Source organism: Colletotrichum gloeosporioides (genome assembly GCF_011800055.1).
Source record: "Colletotrichum gloeosporioides strain Lc1 chromosome Unknown consensus_83, whole genome shotgun sequence".
Taxonomy (NCBI): domain Eukaryota; kingdom Fungi; phylum Ascomycota; class Sordariomycetes; order Glomerellales; family Glomerellaceae; genus Colletotrichum; species Colletotrichum gloeosporioides.
The window spans coordinates 173760-192341 of record NW_025544728.1 but is presented as its reverse complement, the minus strand read 5'-3'; the positions used below and the strand labels follow the sequence as shown (position 1 = coordinate 192341).

Below are 18582 nucleotides of genomic sequence, written 5' to 3'. Positions count from 1 at the left end.
AACCCCTTGTCGTCAATACTGACTATGCCTATCTAGGATACTGCTTTGGACCAATGAATCACCCTTGTCGTCATCCAACAGTATTAGTTTGCCAAGACCGTCCGGAGTCGGGATGATTGCACAAAGAACCGACAAAAGACGCCAATTGGCCAGCCTGATGTTTTCGTCTCCGCTGAGTCCACATGCCGCCCCGTTCCGTCGGAGACGGCGCCTGAGAGCAAGGGAGGGGCAACAACTGAGGGGATGTAAGGGATGTGGATGCTCGTCGTTGGTTTCCACCGACCACCAACAACACCAGGCAACGCAGCAAGCCTTTTGTTTTTGCTTTCCCAACAGTGTGAGCTCAATTTGCCGCAGAAGTCCCCTTTTTTCTCCCCTCGACCATCATCTCAGTCTTTCGCCGCACGCCCCCTCCTCATCGGCTCTATCGTGTTGGGCTTGTTGGAACTTGGATTTTGTTTTTTTCTACCCCGTACCTCGAAGCCAAGCAAGCAAGGACCTCTGTGCCACCACACACATTGTCCCGAATAGGCATATGCGCTGCTAGCAGTCGCCTGATTCTTCCAACAGCGTGTCACTTTCCGACTGTCGTCCTCTCACGGAAGCACTCTCGTTATCCTGAACCCGCTCCCTCGGGTCCCAAGGAAGCTGACCGTTATACCGGGACCCCTCTTTCGTCCACCTCTCCGCCAGTCAGGTGGCCTCAAATCTCTCATTGCCGAGGGGACGCCTCTGTGAACGAGGTCGTGCGCACGGAGGAAGCAGAGTCAGAAGAGCCAGGGTTTGCTCTACGGGGCGTGTTTGTTTTGTTCCCTCGGAATTCTGGGACCGGCCCTCATCGTTACGCCGGACATGTCGCCAAAGCAGAAGGCCAGTGAGGAGGCGCCGGGGAAGCCGTTCATTTTTTGCCAGATCTCGCACCCTGATGAGCAGAGCTCGGCCACCTGGAGAAGGAAGGTCAGGTCCCATGCCGCCAAGAACCCGCAGGCCAGGCGTCTCGCACGAAGCAGCAACGGCTACCTCTATAATGGAACCCAGGTCCTCAGAGCACTGGAGCCACGACATGCCATGTTGGCCTCACGGTCAGGACCGCCAGCCGGCCCATTTTGGGCACCAGGACCCGTCACGCTGCTGGACGCTGGGGACAGAGACCCCTTCAACGTGTCCAAGGTAAAGAGCAGTGGCTTCGAAAAGGAGCTATGCAAAATTTGTAAGTGATTGGTTACCAACAGGCTGGGTCCAGGGGTGTTCTCACACGCACGCGAGAGGTGTCTGTACTTTTTCAGATGCACCTTATCCATCATCCCACAAATTACAAACCCTGGATGCCTGTCTTACATCCCATTCATGCAAGGACAGAATGCTAACTCACACTGTTCAGTCATAGAAGAAAACGTGTTAAGCCGGATAGGACAAGCACCTGGCATGGGCCTTGACATTTCCCCTGCAAAGGCCAAGCGGTTTTGGACTGCCGTATCTCAGCACTGGATCCGACAGGCAAACACAGACATTGGCATGTTTGCCAGTGTGTGTCTCTTCTCATGTCGGCACATATACCTCAAAATGGGCGCTACACACCCTGAAATATTGGAGACTCACGCAGAGATGTATAAAATTGCCCTTCGCGAGAATCTCACGAGGTGTATGGCGGTGAACATGAGGGATAAAAACATCCCCGACGACACGATAACCAAGATGATGGCGCTAATATCCGACGACGTAAGTCTTTCCGACGTGTCATCTATCACATGCAGTGCCACTGACAGCAATATGCAAGACATTACTAGGGAACATGGAACGGGCTCTCCAGGATATGGAGTCCGCAGCAGACCTCGTGAACCTGCGAGTTGGGTGGGTAGATGACACACAGCGGCCAGAGCGCGACCGTACTTTGGGGGGCCTAGAGATAGTATTTTCGAACACAAGCGATGCGGAAGGGGCCCTGGGTGGCGTTGTTTTTGGAGGCGATGGCCAACCGTCTTCGCGAAAATCAGCATCGAAGACGAGACAGAAGCAATTGGTTTTCCACGTTGGTAGGCAAGGATGATGAGATGTGGATGCCAAAGTATCTGATTATGTTTATAATGATATATGTCTATGAGCTTTCAACTGTTCAATTCCCGCAAAGCTTCACCTCCTTTTTCTCCATCCAAGGCTAGTGTTATGAGCTCACACCCTGTGGGTAGGTGAACAGACCCTTTGGATCGTACTGAGCCTTGATAGACTTCAAGCGAGGCAGGTTGGCTCCGTAGTACTGGTTCTGCGCGTCGGCGTTGCTTAGCTGTGAATCGGCGTAGTTGGCGTAGCGGCCCCAGCTGCCGGCGGCAAGCTTGTTCGAGACGGCGGCCATCCAGTTCTGCATGAACCCAACGCCTTGAGCGGTGTTGGTCGGGTATGCGGAGCCGTCGGAAGAGTCGTAGAACTGCCACAGAAGCAACTTGTCCCGATGAGGGTAAGCTGTCGAGGACGCATCGATCTGAGCAGTCTTAGAGTTCTTGCCGCCGTGGACGTCAATCAAGACGAACCAGCCGCGGTTGACTGACTTGGCCTTGCTGGACAGGTAGTCTACAAAGGCCTTGAATCCAGCATTGGGTACCTCCTTGGTGATTAGGCTTGATGCATAGAAGGTGTCGGTCTATCCAACAATAATTGGGTTAGCACACTGTGCCTTAAAAGGAAGCATAAGACATGCAACGCCGAACTTACAGCACTCTGTGGACCCGTAACGTCAAGAGGGTCGCCGCCGTAGTACTCCAACTGGCCAATCCAGTCCTTCTGCTGGATGTCGGCGGTGTCAATGTCGATGCTGATAGTGTTGAGCAAGACGGACAGTGCGTCGCGGGTCTGGTCCTCGTCGCCAAAGTAGAGCCCGTTGATGTGCACGCCGTCGAGGTTCACGGAGGCCTGCATGTTCATCTCGGCGGGCATGTCGTTGGCGGCGTACTTTTGGAAGGCGACAAGGATGTTGACGAGCTGGTTGTTCTTGTTGTAGGGGACAGGGACCACGAAGGTGGTGACGACATCGGGCGCCTGGAAGGTGTTGAACTTGAACTCGGTCACGATGCCGAAGGACGACCCGGCTCCGCGCAGGGCCCAGAACAGATCGGCGTTCTGCGTGGTCGAGGCCTTTACGATCTTGCCGCTGGCAACAACAACGGTCGCTTCGATGATCCAATCAAGGGCCAAACCGTATCCATGCGAAGCCATGCCTGAGCCAATTAGCGAATGTCGAAATATGACGTAGGGGAGAAGCAATGTTTGCGACTTACCATATCCGCCGTGCAGGGAGTGTCCGGAAACTCCGACGCTGGCCGGGACAATCTTTCATCAGCTTTCTTTTCCTCCTCCAAGGGGCCTGTATGTGGAGAAACTTACCCGGGGCAACTGCCGTGCGAGATCGCGCGTCCGCCTTGGTTGAACAGTTCGGTCGCGACGTGACCGAGACGGGCACCAGCCTGAACGACGGCGGTGTTATCGGATTGAAGGGTGACGGCGTACATCATGTCGAGCTGCACCACGACGTGGCCGTTCTCGCCGCCGAACCCGGACGACGAGTAGCTGTGGCCGCCGCCCCTGCCGGTGACCTTGTACCCGTACTGAGATCCACATTTCACGGCCGCCTGGACGTGGCTCGGATCGGTCGCGACCACGATGATGGCCGGGGTGAAGGCGATGCGGGTGTTGTACGGTGAAGACTGGGTAGACCAATCTCCGGAAGATTGGGTGCTGATTGGTGCCTTGGCGGCGTTGAGACACCCTTGGAGGGTGTTTTTCGATACTTTGGCACTGGTGCTGACATCTTGAGGCAGCGGGTTGGCTGCGCACAAGGGAATGGCGGCGGTCGCCAAGTAGAGAAAGACTGAAGACCGCATGGTGGATTAATAGATTAAAGATAGTATACAGGGTTTTAAAGAATGGACCCTATTAGACTTGATTGATTGATCGAAAATAAGCTTAACATATCGAAGATTCTTCACGTTGTTTATATTGTTCCCATTCATCCCGCGGAACGAGCTGTCGGGTCGCCTGTCTGATCGCTGTTGCCCGGAGCCGGCTGCTTTCCAACCGCCACCCTCCGGAGATTCCTAGCATGACCGCCACTTTGTCTTTCAAAACTTCGTATTGAAAGAGCGATCGACCCCGGCTGTGTAATCCACATGCGCCCAGTAAACGAGGTTTGGGCTGACCCGTGCTCAAAGGCGCAGAGACTAGGGCCCAGTTGTGAGTCGGTGGCTAAACATCGCGTGTTCGAGGTTTGGACGCGAAGGGCTTAGCTCGGTCGGGGATCTACGAGCGAGCCCAAAAACACACTAAGGCCGGACCAAACCGCTGGTAAAAGACCCCTCATTCAACCGCAACAGGATTCATACTACTTCTGAGGCGGACATCCAAGCTTTCCAGGCTTGAGATCACCCTTCAGCCGTAGTCTATGCCAAGCAAGCTTAAACAAAGCTCGTCCTAGTGATGACTGCTTTCGCCAAACACCACGACCATGACCTTCCTGATCGCGACCAGAGCACGAAACGTTTCGAGAGTAGCTGGTAAATATGTCTGAAAAGAGGACAACTTCCATTTCCTGCGATAATTCCTGAAACAAGTGGAAAGCTTCTGCCAGCAAGCCATAAGCAGGGGCTGAGAGGTCTAACCAATCGTCTTGGTCTCGTTCCTGCAGAACGATAAAGCCCACAGGAGACAGGCAAGACTCGGCCCATTGAATTTCAATGAGCTCCAGGACTCGATATTGGTGAGCCCGGCTATGAACGACACGTTGTACGAGAGCGCCATAAGCGGAAGGACAGCCTATCATGCTAACGGGAATCCACACTTCTCGTATAACACCATTGCTTACATGCAGGGCATATCAGGCTTACGTTCGAGCTGACCGAGCATAGCCGGTAACTAGGTAGTGAGCCAGTTGCTTATTAGTTTCCGATCGGTTACATCACCTGCCAATTGATATCGTAAATACGGCTTGGACTATTTTACGTGAACACTACACCTGCATTCTTTGCTGGATCGGAATGATCTCTTCAATAACGCCTTGAGATACTTGCAGTTTTTAGCAACCTATTTGGAATGAATACACGTACCTTTGCCCAAATGGAGAATCTGATCTATGGCAACATGACATCACAAACATACGTACACGAGCTGCGTATGAGCATTTGTTCATATTCCGACAATTGTGTAATTTGAGGTCCAAGTGTATCGTATCATTGATTATGACTCTAAGTTCTATTCCTCTTGAACCCCGTTTTCACCCTGTTGAAGTCTCTTCTGACGTTTTCCACCCGCCAACTAAGGAATATACGTCGCGTACTTTGTAAATATGTCATCGGCCCTCAACTTCTCCATGTCCTCGTCTCGTACACAAATAGCTAGCGCAACATCACCGCCCGGCGTCTTCGGCATCAAGTACATGAGGCTCTCGACGGGCGTGAACTGCGGCCTCTTCACACACTCGGGTTTGCCGAGGCCGAGGCCGAAGTCGTTCTTGTATAGATCCATCTTCACCCATGAGCTGAAAAAGATGTCCTTGTACGGTTCAGATGATCCCGTGAAGGAGAAGACACTCTTGTCCGCGGCCCGATCCAACACCGTTGCGAAGGCACGGAATTTGTCGACCACCATCTGGGGGTCGGCGGAAGATCGAAAGGCGGATGCAACCTCTCCCAAGGGTGCGTCGATGAGCTTCTTGAGATTAAAAGAGTTGTAGGTCATGCTTTGACAGAGTCCAGGAAAGGTCTGCGGCACATTGAGGAACTTGCGAATGTCTATGGCCCGCGCGAACTTGACCTCTTCCTCGTGACTGACACGTGAGGCGCGAATTCGCGATACCGATTGCCAGATGAATGCGGTGACTGCATCGTCAGTGCTAACGAATCCTGACTGGATTGACTTCATAGCGAGGCTCTTGAGCGATGAGAGTGAACTAGGTGGGAAGTTGAAGTAGGCCCATCTGCACTTTGGCGGCTCCACGTGAGTTGCTCCTGTGGGATCAGATTTGCGGAAGGCTGCGACGTCTGAATCCGGGATGTCGTGGTCAAGCAAGGGAATGATGTTGTGTTTCGGCATGTTGCCGGTGGTGATTTCCTCGGCAGTGAACGGTTCATTGCGGCACGCTTTCGATAGTAAGTGAATGATCTGGGTCTGTCCGATACCGTCTAATGTCTGATGTTGACCCAGAAACGTGAGAATAAGGCCACCGCGGATGAATGTGGCTTGCGTGATGAAGACAGGTTCTGGCTCTGAGGCTAGCGCAGGGTCGATGGGTAGGGTCGGCCGGGGCGCAACGACGCTCTCATCGAGCATTCTGAAGGGAAAATTGGCTTCCTTGAGTCCTTGCATGGTTGGAGCTGAAGAGTCGCTCCGAAGGTCTTTGATGACCAGGGGTGGTGTTTCCTTCAGCGGTCGAATCTTGAAGACACCAGTGTTGCCTTCGCTGGCGCCTTCGTTGACGACCTGGCCTGCGATCCATGGGAAGTTCTCGGCCAGTCTCTTAAGTCCATCTTCAAGAGTTCTGGTGATCTTCGGGTACACAGAGTCGTCGTTGACTGCAAAGCAAACTGCGATTTGGGTGTAGATGTTTAGCCCTGACTGCTGGCCTTCGACCGGCTCGTCCATGATTGCGGAATTGGTTCGGGTGGTGATTGTGGCTGTAGTGAGTTAGGAGGGCTTCTGCCAATTCCAATGCACCTGGCAAAAATGAAACCGGACGATGGTGGCTTCTGAGAGGCGATACACGTTGGAAATTAGACAGACGGATGAAAGTTGGAAGAAGTGAAGTCGCTTTGTATTGAGTCCAGTTGAGATGTCAACCGGAAGGCGCTACCACATCGAGCAAGGTCGACCCTGGAAATTGAGCCTAACCCTGTAAGAGGCAGCTGCAGCCCAGCCATCCAAGCTTATGATTGACTCACTTGTCAGCTTGTTCATGATGACTCATAATGGCTCACCCCAGTCTGGCATTCACTCGTTGATATGGGGCAAAAGTGCATTTGCATGATTGGGAACTGAATATCTCAGTGTGCAAAGGCCGAAGCAGAAAACTCTTCATCGCCTCGGGTCGGGTTGAAGCTATTGGGCTCAGGAACAGCTCCTTCAGCTGAGCAGCTGTGCCGCATTATTCCATAAAATCGCCCGGGGGATGAATCCTTCTGTAAGACACTGTAAGACACAAGACTCGCCCTGCGAAAATTCAACGGATGACTGCTGTGCCTGTAAGACGGTATCCGCTACGCTAAGCCTGGCCGGTCGTCTTAGCCCCAAGTTCCACGGTGCGTTGGAGCCCCGGCACCGATGTGGGCGAGCGTTCTGGCCTCCGGGCGGCGGTGCATCGGTGTCAAAACCGCCGATGTCTTTTTGAGCTTGCGGCCGGCGAGTTGAGAGTCTTTTCCGGTGAAGTCTAGAGGTTCTTGTATTTAGATCTCGTCCCTCTGCACATTGTGCATCATCAAACAGCACATATCAGCACACACTGCGAATGCGAATACAAGCCGTCTTTTCAGAAACCACATTCTAGAATACAGCATTTCTGTCGTACGAAACCAAATCTCCGACATACTAGACGCTCTCAATAAGACAACAACCATAAGAAATGGCTGAAATTCAAGGCACTTGCGATCCCAGATTCGAAGAACTTCGCACTCATCTGCAACAACTCGTTGACTTTGGCGAAGAAGTCGGCGCCGCGATCGCCGTCAACCTGGACGGTCAAGATGTTGTGGATATTTGGGGTGGTTATGCCGACAAAGAGAACAACCAGCCCTGGAACAAGGACACCATCGTCAACGTCTTCTCGACCACAAAGAACGTCCTGAGTCTCGCCATCCTCATTCTAATCGACCGCCAGGTCTTCTCAATCCACGACAAAGTCTCCAAATTCTGGCCAGAGTTCGCCGCGAATGGCAAAGAGAACATTGAGATCCGCCATATCCTCTCGCACACATCTGGAATCTCAGGCTGGGACGCCGACCGTCCCCTTTCATTTGAGGAGATCTCCAACTTGGACGACGCCAACGCCAAACTTGCCGCACAAGCGCCTTGGTGGACACCGGGCTCGGCTTCCGGCTATCATACCTGGACTTTCGGCCATCTTCTCGGCGAAATTGTACGTCGTGCAACCGGGAAAGCACTCCAAGAATTTGTGATGGAGGAGATTGTGGCGCCTCTTGGCGCGGACTTCCAGTTCGGTGTTGCGGAGCGCGACCTGCCACGAACATCGGACGTCATCCCGGCTCCTCTTCCCAAGCTTCCTCCGGGTGTTGGCCCTCAACCTGGCTCAATAACCTTCAGAACAATGAACCCAATGCCTTTCCCGTCAAACTTTGCCAATGGCGCATCATGGCGTCAAGGCCATGTCCTGTCAGCGAGTGGACACACCAATGCCCGAGCTCTTGCGCGGATTCTTTCAGCCATCAGTCTTGGTGGGAGCGTCGACGGGAAGAATCTTTTGTCGGAAGAGACGATTGCCAAAGTATTCGAGGAGCAGTCGAATGGAGTTGATTTAGTTACAAACATGCCTCTCCGATTCGGTATTGGGTACGGAATTACTGGTGACGGCAACACAGCCGTAACCGAGTGGCTGCCGAACGGACGTGTCTGCTTCTGGGGAGGAATGGGCGGCTCTTTCGCTGTCATGGACCTGGACAGGAAACTGACCATTACATATGTCATGAACAAGATGTCAATGACGGGACTAGGTAATGACGCGTTCAAGGAGTATACGAAGATCATCTACAAGGCGCTGGATCAGGCTTAAGTGATGAAAGTCAATGGGTTGGTCATTATTTGAAATTAATCAAGCCCTAATATTTCTTAATAAGACTTCTACTCGCTTCTCTACCAAACGGACTTGAAAGTTGATAAACATAACTCAACGCTTCTTTGAAATGAGCCATTTCCATATGGACGGGTTCTCCCAGCTGTTCATCTAACTATCAAGGGGATTGATGGGGCCAATAAAACGTATCAATACCAAGAAAACTGTCCTTTTTCCGAAGTTGCTGCATAATACCCAGGCTTTGCTATTTGCAAGGCTGGCTTGCATGTACCACCTTACGGTACTTTTTGAAGTGCCGTTTCAATGGGTAGGTAGCATTGAAGGCATCCATGCTGTCATCGACTTTTGAACCCTTCACTATTTATCGCCCCTTTGTTATGTGCAAAGAGGTTCCTGATGGTGCTTGGAGCTCGAGACATAGCTTCGTTTCATTGATGGTTCAATTTGCCGACTTTGAACTCACGCTACCTGTGGGAACTCTTTAGATCACGTCCGCCCTCCTTTCCACCACACACGGAATACTGAAATGTCTTTCCATTCGCTGTCTGCAAATCTGGTTTGCCACGATCATCCGCCATTATCACTTGGTCGGCCTTCACAGGTCGGAAATCTTCCGTTGCCAGTCCGGCATAGTCCGGTCGAAAAATGAACTGTGGATAGCCGGTTAGTGGGTTTTCATCGGCATGGCCGCGGTCTGACTTACGTATTAGTCCGGTGCGGTTCCAGCATCCAAATCTGACTGGTAGTTTTGTATATATATATACATATTCCTCTGCGCATGTATTGCTGGGGGCTCTGAACGTAGAAATAAGAAAAACGTGAAGCTCAGAGGCGGTCGTCCCCATGCCATATCTCCAGATGCATTCCGCCAATGGTAGGAGGCGCGATGCTTTCCAGATGGTGAAACTGCAAGTCCAACCACAGCTCAATGAAGCGATTCGATCTCATCTTGAACCAGCCAAAGTACCGCTGGGGCATACGGCTGCGGTCTCGACCGACTTGTCGCGAGGCCACATAGTCTGCCTCGACGCATTTGATCCAAAAGTCCCCGGTGGCGACGTCGGTCAGCACCTCGCCGTCGGCGACGAAGAACATCTGTCTTAGAGCCCAGCACGCGTTCGAAAGTGCCTTGCCCGTGCGGATATTGTCGGCGTGGACTTGACGGAGTTGATCCAAGTCGGCTCCCTGGAGCGTTTCGGGGTCAGCGTGGACGCTGAGACGGAACAGCGACATCAGCTTCTTTGCGGCCTCGACTTCTTCCTCGTTCTCACTGGTGTATCGGCCCTGGATCTGGAGGCGCACGTGGGTACGGACATCTTCTACGAGTGCCTCCCAGGCCCTGTCCGAGTCGGGGCCGCCGTAGGCGGTGCGGTAAATGTTGAATCCCCATTCCTTGTAGTCATGGTCTAGAATCTCGTTTGGGTCGTAGATCTGGTCATCCGGAGCTTCGAGCAGCGAAGTGAGCAGGTCTGGTAAGAGGGGAGGGTCATCCATGGTTGGAAATACCGAGACGACTATTTTTTTTCTTTTTCTTTTTGTAAATTACAATGGAAAAAGGAGGGGTTGATGACGTGTTTTTTCCCTTTTTTTCCCTTCGGGTATGTTGGTTGGTGGATGTTGAAAGTCGGATGTAGGAATGCAAGTTGAAGGAGGACGGGCTCTTCAACCTAACCCCGCTAAGGTGTGCGTATCTTGGCCCCTTGCCCTTGACCCCTTAGGCAGTCGGTGTGTATGTGTAACGTCCGATGCACTGCGATTGTTACCGCTGGAGGAATTATGATTAGATGGTCAATATCTTTGCCCAATCTTGGCTTTTCCGTCAAGTCATCAATAACCTCATAGTGTGGCGAATACGCCGAAGTCTCAAGGAATTCCGGTGTCATGCATAAGGTCACATGATTGAACACAACCACTGGCAGCGCACGCTGACTTGATGGGTCGCTTTGATAATCCTATCAAACACAACCCCCCGCGGCCTTAACTCTATTGACTGCACGTCAACTCCCAGTCTCCGAAACCACTTGTTGATAGTATTTATCATACAGCAAAAATGCCAGTGTCTGAGGAAGCCACAAAACAACTGCTTGACGGCATCCCGTCCCGCGTGCGGGGGCCGGGCGGCGCAATCGCCGTACTGAAAGACGGCAAGCTCATCGGGCGACGGGTTTGGGGCTACGCCGACCTCGTCCGCAAAATCCCCATGACCGCCGAAACTCTACTGCCAATCTGCTCAATCTCAAAGCAGATGCTATGCGCTCTCATGTACGATTTGGAGCACAATCCACCCGCCAGCTTGGCCGACAAGGGTGACGTCAAAGCGAAGTTCTCGGACAAGATGACAGCACTTCTGCATCCAAACCTCACCCGTGACGGAGCCCTGACGATTGACCATTTGGCCAACAACCAGTCGGGCATCCGGGATTACTGGGCTCTAAGCGTGCTATGGGGAGCCCAGCCGGAGGACCGCTTCTCGATAGCGGACCACAGCAAGCTCATGATTGAGCGACTCCAGTCGTTCCACTTCGAGCCCGGTATGGAGTACTCATATGCGAACACAAATTTCCACATCTTGGGCCGAATCGTGGAACAAGTGACCGGAGATTCGATCGCGTCGTTGCTTGAAAAACGCATCTTTGGTCCGGCGGAGATGAAGACCGCACGGCTCGCGGCCGATACTGCACAGCTGCCACCTCCGTGTGTCGGATACGAAGGAGATGAGCAGCGCGGGTTCTTCCCTGCCGACAACAAGATCGAGTGGGCTGGCGATGCCGGCGTTGTTGCCTCGCTTAGCGATATGGTTGCTTATGAGCAATACCTGGACCGCATCTCGACCGAGCGGGGTAGTTGGTATGAAGCAGCCTTGAGCCAGCCGTTGTACAAAGACGGGACACCGGCTGGTTATGCCCAAGGGCTAGGCCATGGCAGGATCGAAAACGTCAAAGTAGTCGGCCACAGCGGCGCATTGCGCGGTTTCCGTCTCTACCGAGTCCATGCTCCCGAGGAACGGATCTCCGTTGTCGTCTTGCTCAACCACGAGGGCGGCTCAGCAGCGCCAGCCGAGGAAATCATCCGAGGCCTGCTTGATTTGAAGAAATCAGAACCTGCCCCGGTAGACGCAGACTCGAGCTGGTTCGGTACGTTTCTCGACGAACAGACGCAGCTCGCCATCACCGTGTCCCAAGGCGCGAAGGGCAAGGTCAACATTTCCTACGCCGGGTCCGCGGAGGCGATCAACCTGAAGGATCCGAAGCACGCCGAGTCGCCTGGGATGGTGGCCAAGATCGATGGAAACCAACTGAAGATTCATCGTGTGAAAGAGAATCGGGCCCTGAAGGCGTCCCGCATTCTGCAAGGAGGGACGGTTAATTACTCTGCGTTTGGTGGCGACTTTTACTGCGCTGAGATTGATTCGACGTTCCATTGCCGAAACGAAGGCGGGATGCTTTTTGGTTCATTCAACGGCTATCTGGGACACGGTCCAGCTCATCTTATGAGATGTATCGGAGAGGACGTCTGGTTGATGTCGTGTCCGCGCGGGATGGACGCACCGGCGCCGGGCGATTGGACTGTTGTGTTCCATCGTGGAGATGACGGTTCTGTATCAGGTGCTACCTTCGGTTGCTGGTTAGCTAGGAAGCTGGTGTTTACCAAGTCTGTAGATATTCCGCGGAGATAGCAAGTCTTTCTTTTCTTCTTTCCAGGTCTAGACAATGTGTATGCACAGCACCTTGAGGAGTGGTCTCTTTGTGTCAAGTCATTGCGTCCCTTTTCAAAACTCTATGATTCCATGATCAATACCAAATTAACGCTTATAAACAAAGACTTTGAGATTTATGCTTCTTTGTGTGCTTTGCTCATCTTATCCAAAGTCTCGTTGTCTCGCAACTGATTCTCTGTTCTTTCTCAAGCATTACGATGGAAAGATAGATGCTTTATGTTTTCAGTTGCTTGCATACCCAAACGACTATTATAAAACTTGGATGAACCTGGGTGTATCGCCTCCTGGCAAGAACCTTCTGGCCATTACCAACCAGCTGACAGACTACAGATTTACATATTCGAGTAGCACGAAGATCATCAGACTAACAAATCTCTAGAACCAGACCAAACCTGAAATCATCAACGACCATGTGCCAACAGCTTGAAGAGCTTCTCGTCTGCTGCTCCTCGGTCTGCCGCTCAGAGGAGCACGGTGTCCGCCTACCCCTTCTCCGCCTCATTCCTACACCGAATCCGTTCTACGTCCTCTGTCAAAAGGCCAGCCAGATGGGCTACCGTCCGGACGCCAACTGCCTAGGCCGCCTGGTCTTGAGCCAGCGTCCCGATCAATGCCCCGATTACCGCGCAGCCCCCGGCGCCAAGACTAACAATATCCTCTCATGGACCGCATCCCGAGACATCATGACACGATCCAACTTCCCAACCCACATACACTGCGCTGCCTGCCTGGGCATTGGCCATGGCGGCGTCGTTAATATTCAGCCAGGCTACATGCCACCAATTGGCCAGACAGGCGCGATGCCGCTTCACATCACCATGAACGTCACTGGGGTCCGAAATTGTTGGATCCGAGGTGAGTGGACTTGTTGCTCCAAGGGCGAGTGTCACCCCGGGAACCTGTGTGAGTATCGTGCCGCCGCTGTTATTGCGGCTATGCAACAGAACGAACTTGCCCGAGAGCGCGCACAAGCTGAAGAGCAGGCTCGGCAGGAAGCTGCTCTCGCTCTCTTTGGCTTAAGTCAAGCTGGTATTATCTTCCCTACCCAAGCACCTCACCCTCCCCAAGCCCTTCAATCTGCGATTTCAGAGCCGGCAGCTGCCCCTTCCGATGACATGGAGTTTGAATATGACGTCCCGCGCGCGGACCCTCCGTCGTCCGCTGACAAGGTAGTTGATGATGATGCTAACCAAGCACAGGCTGACAATGGCGAGGGATCTTCTTCAGATGCACAGCCTAAACCATTTGTTGTCGCCGAGAATGGCGAGGTTATCTATGATTGCATTGTGGTTCGCGACCCTTGCCTGGATGGCTGTGAGAAGTGCAATTTTGGGAAGAATAAGCGTCGTCGCCACCAGTAAACAGATTGTTTTGGTGGGGAAAATAAGTCTTGCGGGGAGGTAAGGAACTGGAAAGGTGTGTTTTTGGCGATGTTTTTATTAATTCAACAAGTTCATCTCAACTCCATCAGAAAGAAAAGAAAGAAAAAAATCTTTCCGTCTATAGGATTAGGTTTTGGGAGATTAGTTACGGACGCTTGACGCGCGTTGCAGTGCTAGAGAACTCAAAAGATTCAACCGGCGTCTGAACCATCGCGGTTGCAAAATATTAACCATGTCTGTAGCTTTGACATTTACTAGGTCCAGTCCCCTCTAAATTGGGGACATCCTGAGATCGAGGAGGTGGTTGAGGTGACATCGGCGTTGCATGCGACGGTTCTCCTCATCGTGTTTGATTCGAGAAGTAGGGGCTTTTGTTTCATGGCGACGACGACGATGACGACGCTTGCGATCGGCAATACCAGTATGAAGCACGTATGAGAATTGAGTACGCGGACTTCTAATTGAGCGGTCTGGTGGTCTCAAAGATGCATGTTGATGTTGAGAATAGGCCCTCACGAGATGCCATCGCAACTCATGGCCAAGAAATCATCATTGAAGCGTCACCCGCGTGTTTGACGTCAGATGACCGGGAGGGCCGGATAGAGGGTGCCGGTGGTGGACCGGCACCGATGCGCTGGCGGGGCCCTGGTCGGTTTTTTTCTGCGGAGGACATGAGCTTGATCGCGGCGATCACTGAATGACGGCTTCTTAGGCGACGTCAGTATGTCTCTACGTTGCGGTGGAGGGTTGATCGCCCTTAGCGGCAGATCTCATGATGTCAAGGCCCGAAAATGGTTTCTTGCAGTCTGCAGAGTTGGAAGAGAGAAAGTCATGAGACAGACTCAGGATGTCATCGGGAAAAGCTCTTCCTTTCCGAACTGCAGTTCATCTGGTCAACCCTGAACAAACGAGACCCAAGCTTTCATGCGCTGGGACGCTAGAATAAACATGCAGTGCTGACAGCTGAGCCCCCTTTTCTCGGCAAACGGTCTTGGGGGTGCATGGTTTGTGCCTGTTGCCTGGCTGGCGAAATGTAAAAAAAGACAGAGGCAACAGTCCCGATTAAGGGAGCAGGAATGAACAAGGGACTGTCCTGTAGAGGGCTTCTCTGCTGCATTTCCATCTCATGTCGGGGTGTTCATGCGCCATATTGTGGCAGCGGCAGCGGCTTCGGGCGGCGCACAGAAATGGCGTTCGCGTGGGCGCAGGGGCACTCAGGGAGCGGGCCGAGTGAACTCACGCACGCTGGACATTCTGCTCTTAGCATTGCGCTTAATGTTAAGTTTTGCCATCAACCATTCCCGATGGTCGATATCACTGGAGCGGCAAGTTGCGAGAAAGCTCCATCACACCCCATGTTCTCCTTTACGCCCGGCTACACCGACTCTAGTCCGCAGCCTCGTGACGGAGAGACGAGAAGGCAGTCGCGGGATTAAACTGCGCTTCCTGTGCCTCCTGGGCGCCTCGGTCCAGCCACCTTGGCAAACTGCCGGCAGCCCGCTACGCGGCCCGTCGCAGCCATTGGCACCGTTACCTGCTTAGGGTTGTTCTGCAGGTATCATCGCTAGCTACGGCGGACGACGCGGTAAGGGAGAGACTAGGAGAATAAGCCCGTCCAACGGCTTTTGATCGTCCTGATCACGTTGGCCGACGCAGCATTTGCTTCATCGTGGTGGTGTGGGAGCGAGGAGCAGTTCCATTCATGACAGGCCTTGTCCCTGAACTTCTTGGCACATCGGTGGGGCCAAGACGATGGGTCATTTTTCTCTGTCCCTCGCGGACTTTTCGTTCGTTCAATGCGACCAATCGACTCCGTTCCAGCTGGATCCGTCGTCTCCCATTGGCGTTTGCCCTCAGCATGTCAGCATTCCCCACGAGGAAGCTGATGTCTGCCTGGCATTGACCCTTTGGAAATTGCCCGTTCATGTTGGTTGCAAGTGGGGAGAGCGACTGGGCTGAGTATGAGCCCGAGGCATGCCCTGGGCTAGACTGGGCTGTCATGACCTTGTCGCCCCGTTGGCATTCGGCCTTCGTCTTGGGCGTACCCGCACCCGTCCATTCGAAATGGCGAGCGCGACAGCTCCGACGCTATATGAAGCTTCCACCCACCCCTCTTGAGGCGCCTCTTGTCATGATGTGTCTTGTGTTGTTGTTGTTGTCTGCTCGCCCTTCGTCCTGCTCCCGGCTGTCATTATGAGGTTCTCCATCGCCAGTGCCGTCGCCTTCGCTGCCCCGCTGGCCCTCGCCGCTGACTCTCTCAATTATACGGGAGCCGCCGCGGGGCAGGTCATCAAGGACGGCATCGAGCTGCGCATCCTGCCCGTCGGCGACTCTGTCACCGTGGGGTATCTCAGCACCGATGGGAATGGCTACAGATTGAAATTGCAAGAAAATCTGTCCGGTGAGTTTAGTTGCTCTTCACTCACTCACATGCGAGCAGTGTCTAACATTTCCCAGCTAATGACGTCGTCTTCGCCGGAACTGAATCCTCTGGCAACATGACTGATCCGTACTTTGTAAGTCAGCAATGCATCTCCCGCCTCACCAATCTTTCACATATGCTTACCATAACCAAGGCTGCTTGGTCTGGAAAAACGATCCAGTACATTGCGGATAACGTCCCTCCATCCCTGACGCAGCGCCCAAACGTCATTCTGCTCCACGCCGGCACCAATGACATGAACCCGAACCCTGACATCTCCACCGAAGGCAACGACCCTGCCGCCGCCGCCGCACGGCTCGGAGCCCTGATCGACCAGATGCTCGAGGCCTGCCCGGATGCCACCGTTCTTGTCGCGCAGATCATCAACACCTGCGTTGCAGAACAGCGGCCCCAGACCGAGGTCTTCCAGGGACTTATCCCGGATATTGTGGAGCAGCGACAAAATGCTAGCAAGCACGTTCTTGCTGTTGATTTCGCGGCGCTCGGCGACGGTATCCTACGTTCCGACTGCATACATCCCTCAGATGAGGGATATCGCACCATGGGAGACTATTGGTACGACTTCATCACGCAGATCCCCAAGGATTGGATCACTCAGCCGGTCGGAGACGACCCTGACAGATCCGCCGATGCTGCGTCAGCCAAGAACGTCACAAGCTCTAGCGGCGCCAATGCCATTTTCAGGGAGAACTGGATGCTTATCTTAATAGCTCAAGCATTGTTCACTATAAACGTAATATATAATTGAGTTAAACTTGACATGATGTTGGCTCAACAATTGTGCGATGAAGATAGTGAAGTTGTGAGCCGCTAGCAAATGGTATCCCCTCGCATGAGTTGTCAATGAGTGAATTGATTCCTGGGGTAGCTAAAGTGACAGAGAAGACTCTAAAGTCTCAGTATGAAAGATAGCGTAGTCTCCTCCTTCGGGTCTAAGTCTTTCCTTCACAGTTTGCCGCCTGTGGGCGCACCTTTTTGACTGCCGTATGGAATAGCTTAAGGTTGTCTATTCAACGGTCCGCGAATTTAATGATTAAAATGGTTTTTTTTTTTTTTTTTTTGGCACCATGTGCAGATATTCGACCAACTAACAACAACACTTACGTTTTAGGCCCTTTACTAACATGAATGAGAGGCTCACTACATATCTCACAATAAGAAAACCACCGCGATCAAAGAGTTAATCATGTCTTCCAACAACACATTTTAGCATTATCAACGAGAATTCCTCAAACCATCATTAATGCGCATTCCATCTCATTGCCGGGAGGTGAATCACTCAAACGCAAATATGCGCCGAAGGTATCTTTTCTAATTGAAGTTTCTCATACCCCGCCAGCTACAACTTACAAGCCGCGTCTACGTAAACCCCTCCTCTCATCCAATCCGGTGGTTCAAGGCAATAAGCCAGGCCTGGAACAAGTCGCGATGGTTCCGACCCCGCCTTTTCAATCGATGAGACGTGACCGTTGTTGTCTGGTCATCCTTGCCACAACGGTTCGGGGGCCATCATCGATGCGGGGCTGCTCACCGTGCCCTTGATGATGGTGTCCTTGAGACTTTCGCCGGCGACCGTGAACCCCTCAGTCGGGCATTCGGATGACGTTGGACTGTCACATGCCCCGGAAATTATGAAAACTCAATGAGAATATATCAGTTGAGGTTCGCCCTCTGCCCAGCCTTGTCACACTGAATATGCCTGTCGTTCAGTAAGACTTCTGACGCTCACACTACTACCATCAGCTACAACCAAGAATACCGGTTAACTTCACGATGTCGAATAGGAAGGATCACGGTCTGAAGCAGCACGGACTGTCGGATGACGCTGTGGAGGCTGGACACGACTTCATCCACGATGCTGAGGTCGAGGAGGAGAGGGTGAGTTTGATTCCGCCTTTTTGAATTTTTGGGGACAGCATGCTGAGTGTACCTGTCCAGAGACACAGCGGTGACGCGGCCGCGATGCCTTCCATGGCCTCCACCATGGAGCAGGCCAAGAAGAAGGTCGGATTGGAGGCATCAAAAATTGCAGAGCAGCTTCCTGGCAAAGATAAACTGGACAAGAAAGCTTGACCGAACGTGGCCATGTCGTGTTCATGCAGTTGCTCTTTTTGGATCTGTTGCAAAAGGCGTTCCGTTACAAAAACCAAATTGGCCAAGGACGAGTCCGTTGATGCCGCGCGGGAATTTCATTGGAAACGTTTCTTTTTCAAATGGTATAGGTTTGTAATTGAAAGTCCTTGAACTTTGGATTATT

General features: G+C 52.6%; 8 protein-coding genes across 8 annotated transcripts; 5 read left to right on the top strand and 3 right to left on the bottom strand.

Moving 5' to 3' along the window:
* Nucleotides 1-852: 852 nt before the first annotated feature.
* On the top strand, nt 853-1838 carry GCG54_00000963 (uncharacterized protein; the record flags this gene model as incomplete). The annotated part of the gene is made up of 3 exons (XM_045401094.1): nt 853-1210; nt 1382-1719; nt 1788-1838. The coding sequence occupies 3 exons, from the start codon at nt 853-855 to the stop codon at nt 1836-1838; spliced, it is 747 nt and encodes a 248-aa protein (XP_045258878.1).
* A 323-nt stretch (nt 1839-2161) lies between these two features.
* Nucleotides 2162-3872, bottom strand: GCG54_00000962 (FAD-linked oxidoreductase; the record flags this gene model as incomplete). Its single annotated transcript, XM_045401093.1, has 4 exons — nt 2162-2635; nt 2707-3209; nt 3270-3307; nt 3376-3872. 4 exons carry the CDS (start codon nt 3870-3872, stop codon nt 2162-2164), a joined length of 1512 nt encoding a protein of 503 aa, XP_045258877.1.
* Nucleotides 3873-5298: 1426 nt separating this feature from the next.
* On the bottom strand, nt 5299-6624 carry GCG54_00000961 (Trichothecene 3-O-acetyltransferase; the record flags this gene model as incomplete). Its single annotated transcript, XM_045401092.1, has 1 exon — nt 5299-6624. One exon carries the CDS (start codon nt 6622-6624, stop codon nt 5299-5301), a length of 1326 nt encoding a protein of 441 aa, XP_045258876.1.
* Nucleotides 6625-7597: 973 nt separating this feature from the next.
* Nucleotides 7598-8761, top strand: GCG54_00000960 (Beta-lactamase domain-containing protein 2; the record flags this gene model as incomplete). The annotated part of the gene is made up of 1 exon (XM_045401091.1): nt 7598-8761. The coding sequence occupies one exon, from the start codon at nt 7598-7600 to the stop codon at nt 8759-8761; it is 1164 nt and encodes a 387-aa protein (XP_045258875.1).
* Nucleotides 8762-9607: 846 nt separating this feature from the next.
* On the bottom strand, nt 9608-10276 carry GCG54_00000959 (uncharacterized protein; the record flags this gene model as incomplete). Its single annotated transcript, XM_045401090.1, has 1 exon — nt 9608-10276. One exon carries the CDS (start codon nt 10274-10276, stop codon nt 9608-9610), a length of 669 nt encoding a protein of 222 aa, XP_045258874.1.
* Nucleotides 10277-10832: 556 nt separating this feature from the next.
* GCG54_00000958 (D-aminopeptidase) lies at nt 10833-13861 on the top strand (the record flags this gene model as incomplete). Its single annotated transcript, XM_045401089.1, has 3 exons — nt 10833-12196; nt 12880-13355; nt 13695-13861. 3 exons carry the CDS (start codon nt 10833-10835, stop codon nt 13859-13861), a joined length of 2007 nt encoding a protein of 668 aa, XP_045258873.1.
* Nucleotides 13862-16075: 2214 nt separating this feature from the next.
* GCG54_00000957 (uncharacterized protein) lies at nt 16076-17073 on the top strand (the record flags this gene model as incomplete). Its single annotated transcript, XM_045401088.1, has 3 exons — nt 16076-16283; nt 16340-16398; nt 16459-17073. 3 exons carry the CDS (start codon nt 16076-16078, stop codon nt 17071-17073), a joined length of 882 nt encoding a protein of 293 aa, XP_045258872.1.
* Nucleotides 17074-18098: 1025 nt separating this feature from the next.
* Nucleotides 18099-18398, top strand: GCG54_00000956 (uncharacterized protein; the record flags this gene model as incomplete). The annotated part of the gene is made up of 2 exons (XM_045401087.1): nt 18099-18203; nt 18264-18398. The coding sequence occupies 2 exons, from the start codon at nt 18099-18101 to the stop codon at nt 18396-18398; spliced, it is 240 nt and encodes a 79-aa protein (XP_045258871.1).
* Between the last annotated feature and the right edge of the window lie 184 nt (nt 18399-18582).